The following is a 21,083-nucleotide window of genomic DNA, read 5'->3' on the forward strand; positions in this document are numbered from 1 at the left end:
AGACTGTGTGCAAAACTCGAGCAGAAGGTGAAGAAGAAACATATCGATTGGTAACTAACTTACAATAGTTCAGAAATTAAAATTTTTGGAAAACGTGTGCTATCAATGACAATTAATAACCTCAAATTTCATATTTATTGCTTAACTTTCTAGAAACAAGTGATTTTCCTAGGTATGCCAAATGTTGCCAAACATCAGCTTTTCCAAAGTTCTCAGGTTAAGTTCCCAGCTGAACTAGTGAAATTAATCAACACGTGATTTTCAACTAAACCAAAAAGAAAAGTTTCAGCTTAGAATAAATAATTATTGGTAATAGATCTTCCCAACCAGTAAGTTGGCAAATTGGTAAGGAAAATCTAAATCTCTTTTCTGTTAATGCTTAAACTAGGATGTGTTACTAACAATATCTATCTTGTGGGAAGTATCTTTTCACATGGCTGTTTTGAGGTAGTCGTCTTCACTCAACATTTTGGAAGCTATTTTATACATAGTATTATTACACAGCTAAATAAATTTAGAAAAACAAAAAACACAAAACTACAATGTGAAACTGGCTGCTACACTCTATCCCTGAATCAGATCCTGCCTGTGATTGCCAACTTACCCCCTAGTCTCAAACCCATCAAATCAAATGTTTAAAATGTTCATGGCATGTTCCCGGTGCTGGGGATGGAGCTGCAATATGGTTCCTGCTCTCATAAAGCTTACCTTCCTGTGGGGGAGGAATGGCATGAAACAAGACATTTTATTTGCAGAGTATTAAAGACAGGGACACGCAGGTGAGCATGTTGGCCTTTTGAGAGGGTATCTTATATCCCAGAGCTCATCGCTCATCGCATCCCTGACATTCTTCCCATTCCTCAGCCTCAGAGGGTGTGGAGATGCCTTTGAGGACATTTACTTGGTAATTTAAAACCCTACACATTGAATGTTTTTGGAGATTGTAAAATTGGTCTAAACATGAAAACATTCCTGGCACCCAAACTGCCTCATCAAGATATCACGTAAATTATTTTCCCAATTATCTCATTTCAGAGACCTCCAAAACACAAGACTTACGTTATAAATTTATTATAAAGAACAAAGGCATTTTCCAAGTTTCCTTCTTCCAGATACACTGAGGCCATCCTCTCCATTTCTACTCCGGATCTGAAGTAGCGGCGTGGAGTGATATCCTCACTGACGGTAATATTACAGCCAAGCTTGCTGAGGGCACGGACGCGCTCCTCTGGGCTGAGGGAAACATCCGTATGGTCAGGCATGGCAGCTAACTTTTTCTGCAAAGCAAAATGTGAATCTCTGATTAGAAGAAGAAATGAATATGACGAAAATTATGGGTGTAGTTTCTGTACTAAATACCTGACAACAATACATCAGGAAAGCTTTTCGTAAGAGTTCACATGATAAAAGCAAGGTGTTTTAGCTTCCACATGTGATCCACACACCAAAAACACACACATCTCCAGGGTAAGCATACATTTTTATTGGGGTAAGACCTCTGTTGGGTAGCAGTTCCTGAGTATGCAAATGTTGTAAGTCATTTTAAGTAATATATCACTGGCTCTTATTTCCTCCTGGACATTTCCCTCCTGGGCCATGTGAAGCAGGCCAAGAGAGGGATTCCTGCCAGGGTAAGGTTCATGTCACTCTACTTTGAAGGGTCTCTAAGAGAGAGCTTGGATTCGAGGTTACTATAAGGATTCAGCTCTTCTCCAGAATGTATCTAGTTTAATAAGAAGTTTCAGGGCCTACCTGCATCTTCACAAAGTGAATAAAACTCAACCAGTAAGTCCTAGAGAAGCCTTTTCAAGCATATGGACACCTCCCGCCCCCCTTTTTAAACATGAAAAAACACTTAAACCTTCACATAATAGTAATTACACTGCTAATTACACTGACTGAAAAATAATGATAATTATTACTAAGAAAAAAAGTCAGTGATATTAATACACATGTATTTTGTTAATAAAAACAGCATCTGTACACATTTAGAAAAACACAGAACATATACATTCAAGATAATTATTCAGTAAAAAGTGTTTCAGAAAGGCAAACAAATCAACACTTTTTCTTTTTTCTGTTTAAAGACTATACAGCATAAAATTTTAGGCTTTGCCAGGTCACACAGTAGCCATTCACCTCTGATGGCACAAACAATATGTGACCAAATGACCCTGGCTGTGTTCCAAATTTTTATTCACAAAAACAAGCAGGTGAATTTGACCCTCAGACCATAGTTTATGGACTCCTACTTCCAACCAGTGCTTCTCAATGTGAGGACCCTGTATCAGCAGCAGTACCATCCCTACCTGGGTGTCTCTAAAATGCAAATTCTTAACAGGCCCTGCCTCTGATGGACAGACTCAGAATCTCTACAGGTGGGCTTGGAGTTTTACCTAGTTTCCCAGAAGCACTTATGCATGTTATGGTTTGAGAAGCACGGCCTTAGACAACTCTACCATCCTTTGATGGTCCAAGAATGGAGTTAGCCCAGAGCAAATTTAGCTTCCCAAATCCCCCTCAGTCAGTCAGCATAGGTTGAAAGTCTGACTACAGTGTGGGCAGAGCATTTGATTAAGGTCTATAGAAAAATTAAAAAAAGAAATCAAGGTTGACATAGTTTTAGTCTGGCCATGAATTACTGAACCAACCTTCAGGAACAGGATGTGGATGGTGAATTAGATATCTGCAGCTTTTCTCATGCTATCTGGTCTACGTTGGTGGTAATTTTATAGCAGATAGAACCTGAACAGACCTGGAATGATTCTTGCTTCAAAAGGTTTAATACATAACCAGACAGCCATAAATGCGTTTCTCAAGGCCCCAAGAAGTGAAAAGCAGATCATGCCTCTGATACCTTCTATTACTCTTTTGACCTTGCCTGAAGCAATGTGGGCAAGTCCTCTTCCCTGTTTCTTTCTCCCTGAGGAAGCTCTCAGAGCCTGGGCTTCGTCACACTGAAGTTCTCCAGCTATCCCTGCTGTAACTAGTTCAGTTTAGAACAGAAGGGATAAGAAGACTTATCAGTCTTCCATGTTCTCCAGGTGCAAGTTTCGAGGACTAAAGGGTGCGCTTGATTTTGATCTGCACCTTGCAGCTTAACCCTATGTTTACTTAGTCCAGAATGCTGTGATCAGAGAGGTGTGACTGGCACCAACACCAATGCTCAGACCCTTCCTAAGGGACTTCATTTTAAATTAACTCACACTTCCATCGAACCAAACCCTGTCATGCTGCTCTTCCAATTCTCGGAAAGGCTTTCTAATTTCAGAGACGCTGTTGGAGCCTTCCCCACGGCAAAGGCAGGTATCCAAGCCTGAGAACTCTGAGCCTCAGGCCTGGGTGTACACTACCTTTTCCAACTGAGAAGTCTCAGGCACCACAGCAACATATCCAGGTTTCTCCAATCACACTCACCTATGGAGCTCAACAGAGTTACATGAAGATATTGTTATTCGATCACAGATAAATGCTTCAATGACATCAGAAAATGACTGGGAGGGGGGAAAGTCTATGGAAATTGGACATTTTCTAAAGGGGGCTTCCAGGCTCCTGTATGTACAAAAGTAATTTGCCCATTTGTTATTACTATACAGTCCACACTGAATTGTAACTACTTATGCACAAGTGTTTTCCATTCCTTATGAACTCCTTGAGGGAAAGGAATAATTTTCCATTTATTCCTGTTCTCTAGGAAATATCATACTTCAGGCAACACAGATAGTAATCAATAAATTTACCAAGTAAAGGAGAAAAAGAGAAAAGGGACCAACATTATTATAGATTATCTTTTTACCTGAAAATAAAAATAAGATTTATCTTTCCTTTATTAAATAGTCCTTCCCTTCCAAAATTTAAAATTGATTTCAGAGATAAACTGGGAAATAGCCTAAATTCTTCATCAAATTATAAGAATTTAATTTGCACGTGAGGTTCTTGGGTGAAAATACAAAATTTCCAGATGAAAAAGCCTTAGTGTTCTTTTTTACACTGATGTGTCCACTAAAATTTTAATTACTCCTAAATAATGTTCTAGAAAACCACACAAGACGCTCCATAGGAATGATTCTTTCCTCTGCACAGAGGAGAGGAAATGGAGCAGATTTTATTATCCTACAACATCAGGAAATGGAAAAGTTCCTACAATTGTCCACCCTCCAAACATATTCTCAAAGTAACTGAGCTTCTGTGAAGGACTTTCTTGGCACAGAGAGGACATTGGTCATAACCTATTTCAGAGCAAGAACCAGGCCCTCTACTTCTTCATGTTTTGGTGCTAAGCTTTGTATGTAGAGGGTATTCAGTATACTGCTCTCAGGGCTACCCACAGTGAGAGGGTGGGGGAGGGTCATCAGGAGGAAAGTAGTGATAACGACAGTTTTCATTTGTCAAGCCCCCATGATAGGCTGGGAACATTAAAAATATTGTTTCCAATTGTCATAAGGCACAAAGTACAAAAACAGGGCCATGGAGATTATATAATGTGCCTATATTCACACTTGGAGGCTGATCTGGGACACAGAATCTGCCCATGTGATCCCAAGGCTCCTGTTATTTCCTTTCCAGCACAATACTTTTTCTAAGATGTTGCTAGAGAAAATGTGCACCATGTTGGGCTGAAAGGGGAAAAGTGAAAAGAACAAGAGTTCCAAGTATGCAGACACTTACACAAGATCCCAAAGCAACATTTAAGTGTTAAATATAAAACGGTTTCCTTGGTCATTACCACACAAGGCAAGCCTCTAATTTTTATCTGTAAAGAAGCTGAGGCACAAAGAGGGACCTATACCTGCAGCAAAGTTCTTCTCTCCAGTGTTCTACTAAAGGATTATACCCCTGAAATCTAACCAGATAAATTAACATTTCACACTTTTGGGGGAAAAATTATTTTTAATTCCAGCAAAGATGGCTTCATTAGTCACTTCCTCAAAGGAGAGGACCACACAGATGGATGAAAAAAACAACAAATGCTAAACTTCTTATAGTAATTGCGATTCATTTCACATTTGGTATGTTTCTGTTCTTCTTTTTTGGGTTTTCTGACCATATGTAAAATATCATTTGCTGCTACCTACCAGAGAATTCACAGTAAATGGCTGATCCATGTTGTCCTGTCTACAAAATGAAGGTGTTCACTCTTTCTTCTCAATTATTTCATCTGTTTCAAAGACAAAAAGCAGAGTTAGGGTTATTTTGTAAGAATTCCAATGTCAAATCTTAAACCGCAGGATTATTTCTGCTTCAGAAGAATATGAACATATTGAAATTACTTCAATAATCTCAGTTTTTAGAGAGACCCTTGGAAATCACTTCCTGAAAATACAAAGCTGCAGGTGGTTATGGTTTCTTGAAGCAGTTCTTTAAAAGTGGAGATGTGGAAGACTCATTGCCTTGCATGCAGAGTCTGCTGGACGTTATCTTCCTTAGAATTCTATGCGAAGTTATAGAGTGGTTTTTACTTTCTTCAAAGGGAGAAAGATCATAGTGGTTAAGAGCATGGACTCTAAGGCCCTAGACTCAGACCTGGAGTCAGTCTGGGCTTAGTTTAAGCCCTACCGGCTATGGGAGGTAGAATTCTAAAATGACTCTGTGATTCCTGCCCCTTGGTATCCACGGGTTTGTGGACACCCCTCCCATTGAGTGTGGACGAGACCTGTAACTGGCTTCCAAATCAATAGAACATAGCAAAGGTGATGGGGTATTGCTCTCATGCCATATTATGTATGTCATATGACAAAGACAAAGAGATTTTGCAGATGTATTGAGGCCCTTAACCTTTTAATGTTAAGAAAAGGGAGATTACCCTGGATGGGCCTGGAATAATCGGGTGAGCCCTTTCAAAGAGGGAGACACTCTGCTACTGGCCTTGAAGACTTGGACAACATGAGTTCTACTGTTGTAGGGAAATGAATTCTGCCAATAAGCATGTGAGCTTGGAAGAGGACCCCAAGCCTCAGATGAGACCCTTACCCTGGTCGACACCTCCATTGCTGCCTTGTGAAGACACTGAGTGGAGGACCTAGACTCCTCACCCACAAAACTGTGAGATAATAAATGGATGTTGTCTTAAGCCATGAAGCTGGTGGTGATTGGTAAATCAACAATAGAAAACAAATACGTTAGCTGTGTGTCTGCAGGTAAGTTATCTATCCTTTCTGTTTACCTGAAAAATGGGGGCAATAATAGTACCTAGTTATGCAGTTGTGATAAGGACTCAATGAGTTAGCATATAAAGTGCTTAGAATAGGTTTTAGCACAGTCAACATGATATAAATGTTAGCTAGTATTAGAATCTTTATCTTTCAGTTGAGACTCAGCGATATTAAGTGAATATATCCAAGTTTAAATAATCACTCAATAAATGTTAGTCTCCCACTTCTTTATACTAGTTTAGGTCAAGCTTTGCATCACCACTTCCCACTTCTAAAATTATGTTAGGCTTTATACTCCATCAATCACTTATGTCATGATGGGCATATATCTTCTCCTCAGTTCCTCATTTACGAAATGAGGGGGTTAAGCTAAATTCTTTCAAGTTGTCGTGTTCCGTGATTCTAGAAATCTCAGAAGTAGATCATTCAACCTTTCTGTGTTATTTTTTGGCCTGAATCCATGACCGAAAAACCCTTCAAGGAAAGTTACTTGGCATGTTGTAGCCTTTCCCCTTCATTCTCTCCCGTGATCCCTGGAGATCTAAGCTTGCAGGTTGCAGAAATGCACAAGAGAAATATGACCCAGAGACAGCCACAGTCACAGTGTAGTTTAAAACCCAAATTAATTCTGGCACCACTGAATATAGGCAATGCCATTTGGGGAATGACCACTTCTCAGTGAAAAGAAATAAAGCAGGAAAAAAAATGGACATTACAAGAGTTAAAGAGACTGAACAAAGAGGCTTATGGGGAGTTTGGAGCGGGTGGGAAGAGAAAGGAACAAGGAAATACTAGTCATTGATTAGGGTCTTGCAAAATTTTGGGGGGTTACTCAAATCTTTAAAAAGAGCAATTTAAAAAGTTGGAAACATTAGAACAGCAGTTCTTAAATTTGACTTCAAATAAAAATTACAAAACCTAGAACTTGTTTAAAATGCAGACTCCTGGAACTCACCCACAAGGATTCTGAATCCATTAGATGAGGTTTCCAAACACTACTTTGAAAGGCACTGCATTTGTGAAGGTATCAAGAATGATTCTTAGTTGCAAGCAAAGGCACCAACTCCTGAATTCATAGGATAATGGAAACATTACAAATTTCCAGAGGGACGGAGAAATCGGGCTTGGAGACTACAGATCCAGGAACATCACCCCAAATCACACAGCACCACTGGTCTGATGGGTAGGGGAGCCTGCAGCTTCCACCACCACCACCAGCTGCTGCCCTGGGAACCATGTGGAGTAACCTCACATTTCTTCGTGTCACTAGTTTCTATTTCAAAGTATGAGATAGAGGTGTCTGATTGGCAGAGCCTAGGTCACATGCCTGCAGCCTGGCTGCAACAGTGGCTGAAAATGCAAATATCTAGCACTTTACACTTCCATAAAAGGTGGTGGAATGAAAAGGCAAATTCAGGGCTGGGTGGGCAAACACAGTGGTACGTTTGCACAAAAATCAAACTTCTCTGTAATGAGCTTCTAAATGTATGAAATGTTTAATTCAATATATCTTAAATATCAGGATTTATTAAATTGCAAAAATTGCCAATCACTATTAACTCCCACATGTAAATTTATAATTCAGAAATAGAAACTAACTCCCCTCAAATCTAAGATGAAATTGCCACGGAGTTACAAAAGTTAATTTGGGGAATGTAATCAATAATGTTGTAAAGATTTTGTAGGGTATCCGATGGACACTTGTCTCATTAGGGAGACCACCTCAGGAATGATGTAGATGTCTGATCACTGCACTGTACACCTGAAGCTGAAGCTGAACAATAATGAATGTCAACTACAAGTTTATATGTGTATATGTGTGTATAAATATATATATACACACATATACACATATACATAATACATATACATATATGTATTATGTATATAGTTACAAGAAGCGGAGTACGGCATTAGGAATAGAGACAGTGAAAATGTAAGGGCTGTGTGCGATGTCAGAGGGGTAGTGGATGGGGGAGGGGGTTGACACAGTGTGAGGGATATAAATGATAAATATCTAACTATTACATTGTTTTGTGCACCTGAAACTAATAAAAAAAATCTAAGATGAAAGAAGTTTATAGGTTGGTCAGTTTATTATTTTTTTTTGGGGGGGGGTACCATTAGCTACTCAATGGCAGTGGTCCTGTCTTAAATTTCTTTATTTTTTAATCCCTAGTCCTCGCATTTATCAGTTACAACATAAATAATTACCAAAGTTAACATAAACAGGTTATGTTCTATCAGTAGCTGTCAAAGTGTGGTACAGATCCTTTTAAAGGGTGTGTGAGGTCAATATTATTTTCATAATATCGCTACAACATTCTTTGCTTTTTTACCATCAATCTCTCATAACTGTATAGTGGAGATTTCCAGGGGTCTAAGTTCATGGACTCTTTCTTACTTGAATATTCTTGTGAATGTCTGTTTTATTTTCTAATATGGTATATATAAATATATATAGTCGACATAAACAAAGCTTTTTATTGTCCTTAGTAATTTTTAAGAGTGCAAAGAGGTCCTAAGTCCAAAACATTTGAGAACCTCTGCTCCTGATAAACTATACAAATAAACATACAAAACAAAACAAAAACTTACCATGCTATTTCAGTCTAACCAGAAACCCAGTGGTTCAGAAGAATCTGAAATAAGAAGAAATAAATGTCAAGTATCACCTTCCATTTGCCCTACTAGGATCTGACAAAATAATTAGAAAACTGAGGGGACAGTAAGAGGTACCTTACCTGATACAACCTGAGACTCATGAAAGCAAATACAGCAGACTGCTGTATATTCTGCAATACCCATTCTCTTTTTCTAACATAAAAATATAAGTTTTAGCTGATACAAAGCCACCCAGGTAAAAGCCTACATTTTCCAGCCTTTCTTCGAGTTAGGTGTGGCCATGTCACCAAGCTCTGGCCAATGGGGTGTGAATAGAAGTACTGTGGATCCTACCCTTTAAAGAACAGGACACGGCCTTCTCTACCTACCCCTCTGCCCTTCCTACCGTTTGCAATGGTGCCACACATGTGAGCCATCTTCAGTCACAAGGAGGAACCATGGCAAAGCAAGAAGAGAAGAGGAGCAGTCTAGTTTGCTTACACTCAGATCCCTATGACAGAGACAAATGCTATCTTGTCTAATACCTTGTCTTTGTTTAGGCAGCTGGACCCGTATCCTGACAAATGCAGTAAGTTCAACCTAGAAAGGACTCAGTGTAGCCCGGGCAGACTATTGCCAGTACCAATAAGGAAATACACATCCTCCATCACCCCACCTGCCTCACACTCGGCCTGTGCTGCCTCCACACCTTTGGCCCAGGTACAGGGAGGAACGCAAATATCCTCCTTTCTTCCCACAGCTCACCTAAATCCAGCCCCGACTGTGACATGCCAGTTATCCATCCAGAAATTTCAGACTTCTTTGGAATCTATACCACATAATCCCTCAAACATAGAAGATACATCTCAAAAGGCAACATTTGGTTGGGTTATAAATGTTTAATTTGGCTGTTATGATAGATTTTTTTAAAAATTAAGTTAGTTATCAACATTTAAAAATTGGGAGAGTCATACAAAAATTCAGATTTCAGCTTCTTAAAAAAAAAAAAAAATCAGAGGACCTAGCACCACTGGGCCCAGTACGTTTGTTATTATTTATGTTCTATCCTGAGCGTAGAACAATGCCTGCTACCATGTTTCCTCGAAAATAAGACCAGGTCTTATATGAAGTTTTGCTCCAAAAGACGCATTAGGGCTTCTGTTCAGGGGATGTCCTCCTGAAAAAATCATGCTAGGGCTTATTTTCCGGTTAGGTCTTATTTTCGGGGAAACACGGTACTGAAGAAGGGCTCAACATAGATTTATTGAATGAATGAATGAAGTAATTCCCTTAAAGTCTAGAGTATACTCCCCATCACATTCCCAGGCATATAACAGAAGCTTAGTAAATATTTGTCTCTAGATCTGTGCTAAAATATGTCCCCAAATGCACCAGTCTTCAAGAACTTATAGGTAACTCATTTAATTCTCTTAGAACAGGTCTATTCATTAATTGAATCATAAATTCACTCAACAAACATCAACTGAACACCGAGGTATGTGGAACATGAATAAAATTGGCAAAGATTCCTAGCCTTTTAGAGTTTACATTCTAGTCAGGAGAGATAGATTAACAATAAACCTTTTAAATAAATAAACTGCATAGTAAGTTAGAAGGTAGTACATCCTCTTAAAAAAAAAAGAAAAAGAGCAAAGTAAGGGAACCAGCTGTGCAGTGGAGGCTGGGCAGCTGATTACAGTATTAAATGGGAGTTTTCAAGGTAGGTCTCATTTTGAAACCAAAAATGAAACAAGGACTTGAAGGAAGTGAGGGATGAGGAAAGAGTTAGTGCAGAGGCTCTAAAGTGGAAATACATCTGTGTGTCTGAGAAAAAACAAGAAGGGTGGTGTGGCTGGAGCAGGATGAGCAGAGAGGAGAGCGGTGACAAAAGAAATCAGAGAAGGTGAGGAGGCCTTCCAGACCACCACAGACCACCACAGAGACTCCGGCTTCTACATGGAGTGAAATGGGGCGCCATTTAGGGTGTTGAACAAAGGTGTGATGTAAATGGTATAATTTAAAAAGAGTCCTTTGGGTGTGTTGTTGAGGGGGAAGGGAGGAGGCAGGATATCAGTGGGGAGAGGTAATGGTGTCTTGGGTGGTACAGGGAGGTGGTGACAGCAGTGGGTCAAGAGGATTAAATGTTTAGTGTCTGCTGAGGAAATTGAATCCATTTTCATGTGGGTTCTCCATTTCCAACAGGAGGAAAGGAAAATGAATTAAGTGCCACGATTATAAGCAAATGGAACTTCAAGGAAGGAAGTAATCCGTGTAACTTGAACAGCACAGGAGAGCTGGCACGATGCTGGCAGGGCCCACTTCTCTAGTTGCTCACACTGCAGCAGCTATGGCGGGAAGACAGGTAGAAGATGACCTCAAGTGCTAAAGATAAGATACACATTGCAATTTGAAGGTTCAGAAATATACTGAAACAAGATACCCAGAGAATGCCAAAGGCAGATGGAAAATATTCAACATCAGACACAAATAAAATACAAATTTTCTTTTCAAAGTGGAGGCTCAATGTTCTCTGGGGCACACAGTACAAAGGCAGTCTTTGGAGTCAACCTGGGTGCGAGTTGTGGGTCCATGAGCCTTTGCTAGTCATCCTGTAGACCCTCCCAGGCTCACTTTCCTCATTCACCACTGGGCTCATCATGGCCCCACTTCATCACTTGAGAGTGGCTTACAACTTGTTGAAAACATTCATTAGGAATGACTGATTTAATCTCAACCTGCTCCCTACTCTCCACCCCCAGTAGAGCCTGCATTCCTGTGGTGTGATAACATCTGAACTACAACCTGGTGACACATTTAACCTGTCATATACCTCTTGAGAGCTCTTTTTGCTTTAGAGCTTCTGTCTTCTCGCCTTTACCTCTAGCCTCTTTTCCTCACTACAGTGAAGAAATGGTTGCTTCCAAAGACACAACCATTTTCCTCTTGAATGACCTTTCCAAGAGGAGTAAGGTAGTGTCTGCTTCCTGTTAATCCTCTCACACCAGGCACCAAAGAGGTATCAAAACCACATGTTGACAACTGTGCTTTCTAATCCCCTCACCTTCTCCCTCATCCCCACACCCCTCCCATCTAGCAACCCTTAGGTTTTCCTCTATCTCTGAGATTGTTTCTGATTAGTTTGTTCATTTATTCTATTCTTTAGATTCCATATATAAGTGAGATTTTGCCACGGGGATATGAAAAACAGTTTGGGGAATATAATCAATAATGTTGTAAAGATTTTGTACGGTGTCAGATGGGCACATGTCTTGTTCGGGAGACCACTTCAGGGACGGTGTAGATGCCTGATCACTGCACTGTACACCTGAAGCTGAAGCTGAATAATAATGAATGTCAACTATAATTTAATATATGTACATAGTCACAGGATGTGGAGTACATCATAGGGAATAGAGTCAGTGGAACTGTAACAGCTATGTACAATGTCAGAGGGGTAGTAGATTGGGAGAGGGGGGGTTATCACTTTGTGAGGGGTGTAAATGTCTAACTATTACATTGTTTTGTACACCTGAAACTACTATGACTACTACTACTGTTACTACTACTACTGTTACTACTACTACTACTAAAACACATGTTGACAATGAGCACAGAAGACAACCCCTGTCCCACGGGTTCAGCTAACCTAACAAGCAGCTCCTGGAACCAACTGAGCAGTTCCCAATAGTGCCCAGAGGGCATGTGGCAAAAATGGAGTGTCTTCCATGAGTATTTTTGGGAGGGGCAGGAACTGACATTTCACAGCTCAGAGTTTATAAAGGCTGACTCTCCCTACGCCCTCACAATTTTACAGTCAAGAGCAGAATCCTTTTGATTTGGGGGTCCCAATTTGATGTCTCCAGTCTCAACTTCCTCCAAGGAAATGTGGAAGCAGCTCTACAATTCTGCCTTTTAAAACCAGCAGCAAATAATACGGAGGGTGAACAGAGAGAAAACTATCTGACCTAGCATAGTGTTTATTTTGTCACCGTTTTAGCCTTAATTCCCTTAACTTTCCTTTTCTTCTTCTTCTTCTTTTTTTTTTTTTTTCTAAATACTTTTTTGGTGGCTAAGCTCAGAATCCTGACCCACTTTCATACACAAAGCCGTATGTCCCTAAATACAGAGAGGATCCTTCCAGACAGTGAACAACCTTCTCAGAGAGGAAGTACACAGAGAAGAGCCTGTGAGCCATCACCAAAAGTGTCTCTCTGGCACTCCTTCCAACCTGAATGCTGTACTGAAATAATAAGCAGATAAGAGAGGCCAAACACTGCACACCACCACCTGGAGTCTCATTTCTAGTTGGCCAACCAGCAGCCTTTCTTTCTCCCACTGGGTCAAAGTTCGTGTTTTCAAGGGAAAACATGGCACAATGTACTTAGCTGGAGATAAATAAAGGAAATTATCATAACCTGACTGTGGGCTGCAGTGACCTAACCTGATTTAGATAAAGGGAGGTAAAGGGTCATCCCCCCAGCCTTAAACGACAGAGGCAAAAAAAAGGATCTCCTGAGTCTCCTGAGTGACACTCCATACAGATTGGGACCCAGTTTAGAGAAAATAAAATAACCACCTAGGCTACCCTTGCTGTTCATTTTTAAAGATTTAAAAATTCAGATAAGTACACCTGAAACTAATTAAAAATAATATTGAATGTGAACTATAAGTGAAAAATAAAAATAATTTTAAAAGATAGTGGAGAAATAAAAATACTACATAAGAAAAATCTGAGCAACAAATAAAGTCTGAAGATAAAACAAATAAAATAAATAAAAATTCAGACATTAAAACTAATGATTACTTTGATTATTTATACTCATCCGTAATAACTGCAAATAACTGAAATATACTGTAACCCAGAAGATATGTACTAAAATATTACTATGCAAAATATGAAACATGATCAGAATATTAAAAATAGCTTTTATTGCATTTTGTGTATACTCATAAGTACTATATGTGGGTACCTACTAGGTGTCTGGTGCTTGTCTCTTACCCCTAAAGGAATATTCCAGGTTAAACACACCATGACAGTGGCTTAGATTAGATCAATCAGCAAGCATGCAGTGGCTACAGGAAAGATTATTAAATAAATCAGCCCTCCCAATGTATGTTTTAAGTTACTTTGAGGTAAGTCTAGGCTATCCTAACGGCAATCAAGTCGCACTTTAAGTCATGAAATAATTATTTCTCATAGTTGCAATACAATTTTCATCCTGACACAAGGAAGAGCAGTTGAGCACCCTCGGCACCACAGCTCAGGCTCTGGGGCCGTATCTACCCATAGGAGAATCCAGCATCCACCACTTAAGAGTTGGGAATGCTACGGCATTTCATTTAACCTTTTTGTGTACTGTATCTTCATTAAATGGGAGAAAATAACACCTTTCCAGAAGAACTCAACTGAAGCATCTTTATATGTTAATATATTAAAGGTAATACGCAAATTATAATTATATATAAATTATAATGTATAATATAAATTATATAAATTATATTAATATATAAAAGTTATATAAATTATATATATGTTAATATGTAAAGGTAACATATAGAAGTTCTACTATAGTTCCTGGCAGGCAGAAGGAAACTCAAAGAAAATCAGTCCCTTTTCACATCAAAGGATTATAGAAAAATGAGGTTAATTACCTCTCCTAAAATAAAACATTGATTTCTATTATAGCTATCGGAGACGGTTAATGTTTAACTACTTGCTTCAGCAATTGCTTTTTTTTTGATAGACATTGTCAGTTGTCTATCTGACAACTACCCACTTTCCGCATCACCACTTCTTGCCAATCTCAGGGATATTCACTTTTGCAGACTCCCTTGCGCTCAGGACGTGGTGAGTTGGCAAGTAACCAAATCCTGGACAATGGGACCAGAAGGGGGAAATCTGTTGGGAGGATTCTGTGAGATTTTCATCTCTAATGCAAACAGATATTCTGAAGAATACGGGCCTTTTTCATCGGTGGGACATGTGTCTTCATGTAAGACACTAAATGCAACATCCATCTTGCAACACAGATGGGTCAAGCCTAAGAAGCAGTTGGTGTGCAAAGCATGGTGCAATGGGTCTAGCTCCTTGCTGACAGTGCTGAGCAGCTGAACTTATCCTGCAACCATTCTCCTCTGAACTGCTGGTGTGTAAGATACAAATGCCATTGTTTAAGGCACTCTTGCGATTACGTAGTATGCTTCCTGATTGATATTGGGTTCCTCTGGCAATATAAGAAAATCTTTAGCTATGTGAATTCAAATGTGGTGATTCTGAATAGCTAAAATAATAATAATTAATAATAATAATATTGTGAGATTTAACAATTTTCAAAAGAAATACTTCTAAGATAATATTACATTCTTCTTTGATTAAAATATAAATATTATTTAACTCTTTCTTGGTGATGCACAATCTTATTTTAATGTATCTGCTAACACCAACCCTTCTTTCCATTTCTAATTGCTGTCATTTAGAAAATCAATTAAAAAGCAACTTCTTTACTAAACTTCTCTAATTTCAATCTCCCCCCATCCCCATTTAGTCAATCTTAGATCACTGATAAAATACTTTAAATTTATATGTAAAGTTAAAGTGGTGACTGGACATGGATCTGAAGAGATCTCCTGTGAGTAAACTATATGCAGATTGCAATGAATGTGCTACATGATTTCTAACTTGCCTCCTCAGAAAGCATTTTGTCTTACCTGTTTTTCTCCACTAAGAGCAAGCTGAGTTCTGGACAGGTGAGGTATTACTGTAGGACAACACATCACTTTTAACGAAGCAAAAGAGCTATCATAATATTAGGTTGGTGCAAAAGTAATTGCGGTTTTTGCAACTGTTTTTAACCTTTTAAACTGCAATGAGTTTTGTACCGACCTAATACTGACAGAAAGGTGTCCCTCCCTGGTTAACTGAAATACTGCATTAACACACATTATCTCAGCCCTCACAACAGCCTTCTCACAGAGGAGGTAGTGGAGCCAAGAGATGAGACATGGAACCTTTGGGGTCAGACCACCTGGGTTGAAATTCTGCCTCCAACCGCTAACTGCAAAATCACAGCTTCCCAAACTGCAGAGTGAGGTGGGTAATGGTAACGAAGGAAAGAGCTGTTGATAAGGTGAAGTGAGATAATGCCTGTAAAACATGCAGCACAACGCTTGGTGTCATAAGCACTCAAAAAATGACAGTTATCTCCATTTTGCAGATGAGGAAACTAGAGCCTCAAATGAGTAACTTGAGTAAATGGTGGAGCAGGACTCAAAATGAGGTGCATAGGTTTCCAGACTTCATACTCTTAGTCACACAGCAATACTGGCAACTAATTTTAATAGTTGAAGGTCAAATCAGGGGAAGGTCAAATCCATGGGCCATGGACAAGAAGGATAGGATTTACTGCAGAAATGAAATTTCAGTTCAGTATTACAAATCTCTGATTCATAACCTTCTCCCTGACAAAGAAATAAAAGGGCATTCATTTTCTTCACTTGTTTCTAAAGCAGAATGACTCCATGTCTGTGGACTGACCACCTGGAATATGTAGTTAAGAAATTCAAACGCATAATTATTCTATGATACAGTTCAGTTCAAAATATTTGGTGGTTTTGAATATAAATTCTAAGTTGTGGTATTCAAAAGGCATTTCCTATGCTCATAAATGCGCTAATTTAGAATTCTGTTCTCTGTTTTAATGAGATGATTAAATTAATATGCATCATAAAAACATTTGGAAAATGAATTTGAGGTGTGAAGGAGAAATTCATATTTGTACACAATTATTTTGTCCTCATACAGCCATAGGAGCACGTTAATTTTGTTATCCTGCTGTTGAAATACTGAAATTTCCTGGAAATTATGCATTCTAAAGATAAGTCACCTATTAGCTGCTAAACTCTAATGTACATACTTCCCTTTTTATTGCAATTTGCTTTTAAGAAAATACTATCCAGAAGTTATCTAATTCAATGAAGCATAGTGAGTCAGACATAAATTTTCAAAATAATATCATTTTCTTGCCTGCCAGCTGTCTGAAGTTCAGAGATGAAGTCAGTTCTTGGGCATTATTAATCAATTTTATTTAATTTTCAACAATTTTCTAAGGACAGTGCTTCCACAAGATGAATGTAGTCCAGCACTACTACTGAAAAGCAAAAGCTATCCTAGAATACTTATTTACCGCTCCTCTAATTTTCCCCCACCACAGGAATCCTGACTGTTCAACACGCTCCAGTAGACAGCTGCATTCACATTTTTGGTTTTGCCGTAGATAATCTCTTCAATGCAGTGGACATAAGCAAAACAGTCTGTGTCCCTCCATAACTTTTCCCAACATCCATGTTAAAATGCATAGAGAACCCCTTAGGCTGCCAAGGCTGGTAGTGAGGCCATCTGCTGTTCCTCTTTGCTCACCGCTCACTCCCTCTCTATATTCCTTCCCCATAGCTGACATCCCTCTACTTGGATGTCAAGTTTCCTGAGTGTAGTTCCTGGGCAACCTGCATCATAATTATTTGGTGGAGGAGGGATTGGCCATTACAAGAAACAGATTTCTAGGCCCCATCGAGTCAAAATTTCTGAGAAGGGTGCCCCACGGATCTCTAATTTTATCAAGCAGCCCAGGAACTCGTTATGCACGTTAAAACTTGAGACTGACTGTATCAGATAACACTTCTCTCAGACAGTTACAAATAACCCCCAAATACCTGGCCTTGATCACTTGAACATTCCCTATTTTAGAACAAATGGCTGCCTTGGCCTCAGTGAAGCAGAGATGTTTGCTTTTCCCACCTACTTCCCTCACCCTGCACCTCAACTATTCATTTTCTGTCTTTACTCTTAACATACTTTTATTCCATAAGATACATTTTTTTTTCATGGTTTCAACTAAAGCTTAACCTGAGCTTTAGCATTGTGTCTTCAAATGACCTCCATCCATTTCCACTGGGACATCCAACTGTGATTTCTCACTCACGATGTTCCAAGACTAAACACATCTTACTCACAAATACTGTTAGTGCCAATTAAATTAATTCATTCATTTATCCAAAATTATTAATTAAGTTCCTATTTTGTGCTAGGAGCTAGTGATACAACAGTGAGCAAAGAAACACAGTATCTGATTTTACCAAACTTACATTCTACTAGGGGCAGAGAGGTGTAAAGATATTAAACGATTATGTGCACAATTATATCATTAAAACTGCAGTAACTGCTATAAACACGAACTATAGGAAACAGCCAGAATTATGCCTTTTTTGGCAAAAGTACCTCAGAGGAGAGGGCGTTTCCTTCTTAGCGCATCAGGAGACACTGGTTGGCCCCATTATCAGCAATGTTAACCTTGATCATTTGTTTAAGTTATGTGGGCCTGGTTTCTCCCCTGTAAAGCTACTGTTTTGTTCTTTGCAATTAATTACAACGTATGTTGTAGGGAGTGATTTTGAGCATACGCAAATCTACTTCTGCCCATTCATTTTAGCAGCATCCAAAGATGATTCTTACCTGAAATAATTATTACTGTGGTGTTTTAAAATGGTGACTTTTCTATTCCCAGCCTTTCTTCTACATTTATTAGTTGAAGTTTTTGTTTGATGGTTGTTTAATTTTTGTAGAACATTTTTAAATTTTAGGTTGTCAAAAGGATCTTTCTTTTTTTTTTTTATGGTATCTGGGTTTTCCATCAGTCTTCAAAAGGTCTTCAATCTCACTGATGCTAAAAATGTTTTTTAAATATCTCCATCAATCTTTTCTTTCAGTAATGTTATGGTTAGATATTTTGGATAAATACCTTTGATCTGTGTGGAATTTATGTGTATGTAAGGAGTAAGACAGGAATGCAGTTTTGTTTTGTTTTGTTTTTTACCACTAGGCAAAATGACCCCGAGTGTCCTCAATGACGCTTCTTATTTAATTCTCAACTCTGCCCAACAAGGTGATGCTCCCAAACTAGGCACTTAATATATATTTATTAAACTGAAATAGTCTCTGTCAATTGTACCTCAATAAAATTGGAAAAAAAAATGAGTCTGGCAGCAATGGATAAAGTTACTGAGAGAAGAGGAATTGGCAGCCCAGAGAGGAGGCAATTAGGCAACTGGGATGAGGTACCCCAGGTCTGGATTGAGAGAGGTAAAAAGAATGGAGAAAGATAAATAGTCATTGGGGGAGATTTCTGACGAAAGAAACAACAAAGGACTTGGAAGTTAAGTGACATAGTGAGATAGAAGAGCATACGTAGGCAAAAATATTGTAAATGTTGTCATTTAAGGGAACTGGAGATAATGACACTTCTGACTGACACAGAAAACCCCTTCCTCTCAATGAATGGTACCAACATCCAATCGGTTACGCAACACCTGGCAAAACCTAGAAATACCCGCCCCCCATCTGCTCCCTGCCTCAAGTCCACATCCAATGTACCACTTACATTTGCAGATTCACACTCCAAAACCTCCCTCAGATCTGTATCTGCTCACCATCTTTTCTCACAGCGCCCTATTCAATGCCACCTTTTCCTGTCTGCATTGCTGGGATAGCCTTCAAACTGGTCTACTTTTCATCAGGCTCCCCTCTGATGATTTCTACATATAACAGGTATGTCATTAGACAATGTTTGTCCTTCGCTTAAAAACTTTTAATAACTTTAAAAAACACTTTTATGTATTTTAAGTGTGTTTTTCCAGGACCCATCAGCTCCAAGTCAAGTAGTTGTTTCAATCTAGTTGTGGAGGGCGCAGCTCGCAGTGGCCCATGTGGGGATCGAACCAGCAACTTTGTTCTTAAGAGCACTGCGCTCTAACCAACTGAGCTAACCGGCCGCCCCATAATAACTTTCAATCACTGTTAATGTCACATGTCCTTAATAGGTCCTGCAAAACTGGGTCTGACCCAGATGCCAACTCACCAGCCTGCTTTTGCATCCTCCACGCACTGGCACCTTGCAGTTTTGAGATGGACTAAGCAAGCTGTATGCAAATGAGCCCCACCCTCATTTCACACTTCTACTTCCTCTGCATTGTCCCAGGGTGCCTGTCAGCATCTCTTCCTCAGGCAAGATATTTTTGACGACCTCCAGACTAGGTTACACTCTTAATTACCTCGTCCTCCTGAGGAAACATCAGACACACCCATTATGGAGAGATTTTTCTACTAAACAATTGGCCAGTGCTCTTCAAAAGTGTCAAAATGATGAAAGACAGAGAAAGGCTGAGGTACGGTTTCACATTAAAAGAGACTAAGGAGACATGACAACTAAATGCAGTGTGTGATCCTGGACCAAAAGAAGGATACTGATGAGATGTGAATAAGATCTGTAGATTAGACAATAGTACTGTAATGGTGTTAATTTCCTGATTTTGATAACTACTTGTTTCTATGTAAGGTGTTACTATTTGGGGGAAATGGATAAGGGATATACAGAAACTCTGCATACCCTTTTTGCAATCTTGGGAAGTCTGAAATTATTTTAAATAAAAGTATTTTTTAATGTTCAATTAGTACCTTAAAAATCCCTTCAACAAGAGAAAGGACAACAAAAGGAAAAAAGAAGTTTGCAACATTTGTGACAGTTATAACATGTATTATCTCTAAACCATAGGGAACATTTGCAGAACAGTTAGAAAAAGGTAAAGAGTTAAATGAAAATGGACAAATGGAATGAACAAGTCATAAGAGAAATATAAATGGCTGAGTAATGTAAAAAAAAGCTTAATTTCACCTAGTACTTAAGAAACTATGAATTTGAACAGTTTTTTTTTCATTTATTTGATAACATTTACATGGTTAATCATACAGAATATTGATGAAGACTGGGAAAAAAAATTTCCATTTTTAAAAAATAATGCATTCCTGTTGACCAAGCAATTCCAATTCTAAGATGATTTGCCCATAGATTGTCCTGCCCAAATACAACACACACATACACACACACACACACACACACACACACACACACACTCCCACTGTAGCATGCATGGTTTTTAAATTTTGGAACTAAAAATAAATAGCCATCAAATGGGGGTTATTTAAAATAAAGAAATCTATAGTGGAGAAAGGCATTAGAAAAGACATCTATATGCACCGAACCAGGAATGTGTTCAAGTTACAGCATTAAGCGAAAAAAAAGCAAGTTGTAGAATAACATATAAAGTATGATTACATCTTTGTAATACTAACACATATTATTAATGTATCTTAATTAATGTATCTTGGTATTGCAAGAATACTAACACATATATATTAATGTATCTTAATTAATGTATCTTGGTATTGCAAGAAAAAAGTATGAACATTCACTGAATTTTTCTCACCTGTTCTCTCAA

The 21,083-nt window shown here is 38.7% G+C and overlaps 1 protein-coding gene across 4 annotated transcripts in view; it reads right to left on the reverse strand.

The window, feature by feature from the left end:
• The window catches only part of STAMBPL1 (STAM binding protein like 1), a 44,814-nt gene that overhangs the window by 16,002 nt on the left and 7,729 nt on the right, over positions 1–21,083 (reverse strand). For all 4 annotated transcript variants that reach the window (XM_081074295.1, XM_081074293.1, XM_081074294.1 and 1 more), the window contains exons 2-4: positions 8,751–8,794; positions 5,076–5,158; positions 1,060–1,277 (exon numbers count right to left, since the gene is read on the reverse strand). In XM_081074295.1, the coding sequence (XP_080930421.1) occupies positions 1,060–1,277; positions 5,076–5,105 (248 nt within the window). In that variant the 5' untranslated portion in view covers positions 5,106–5,158; positions 8,751–8,794. The remainder of the gene's footprint in view (positions 1–1,059; positions 1,278–5,075; positions 5,159–8,750; positions 8,795–21,083) is intronic.

This window comes from Rhinolophus hipposideros, assembly GCF_964194185.1.
Source record: "Rhinolophus hipposideros genome assembly, chromosome: 15".
Taxonomy (NCBI): Eukaryota; Metazoa; Chordata; class Mammalia; order Chiroptera; family Rhinolophidae; genus Rhinolophus; species Rhinolophus hipposideros.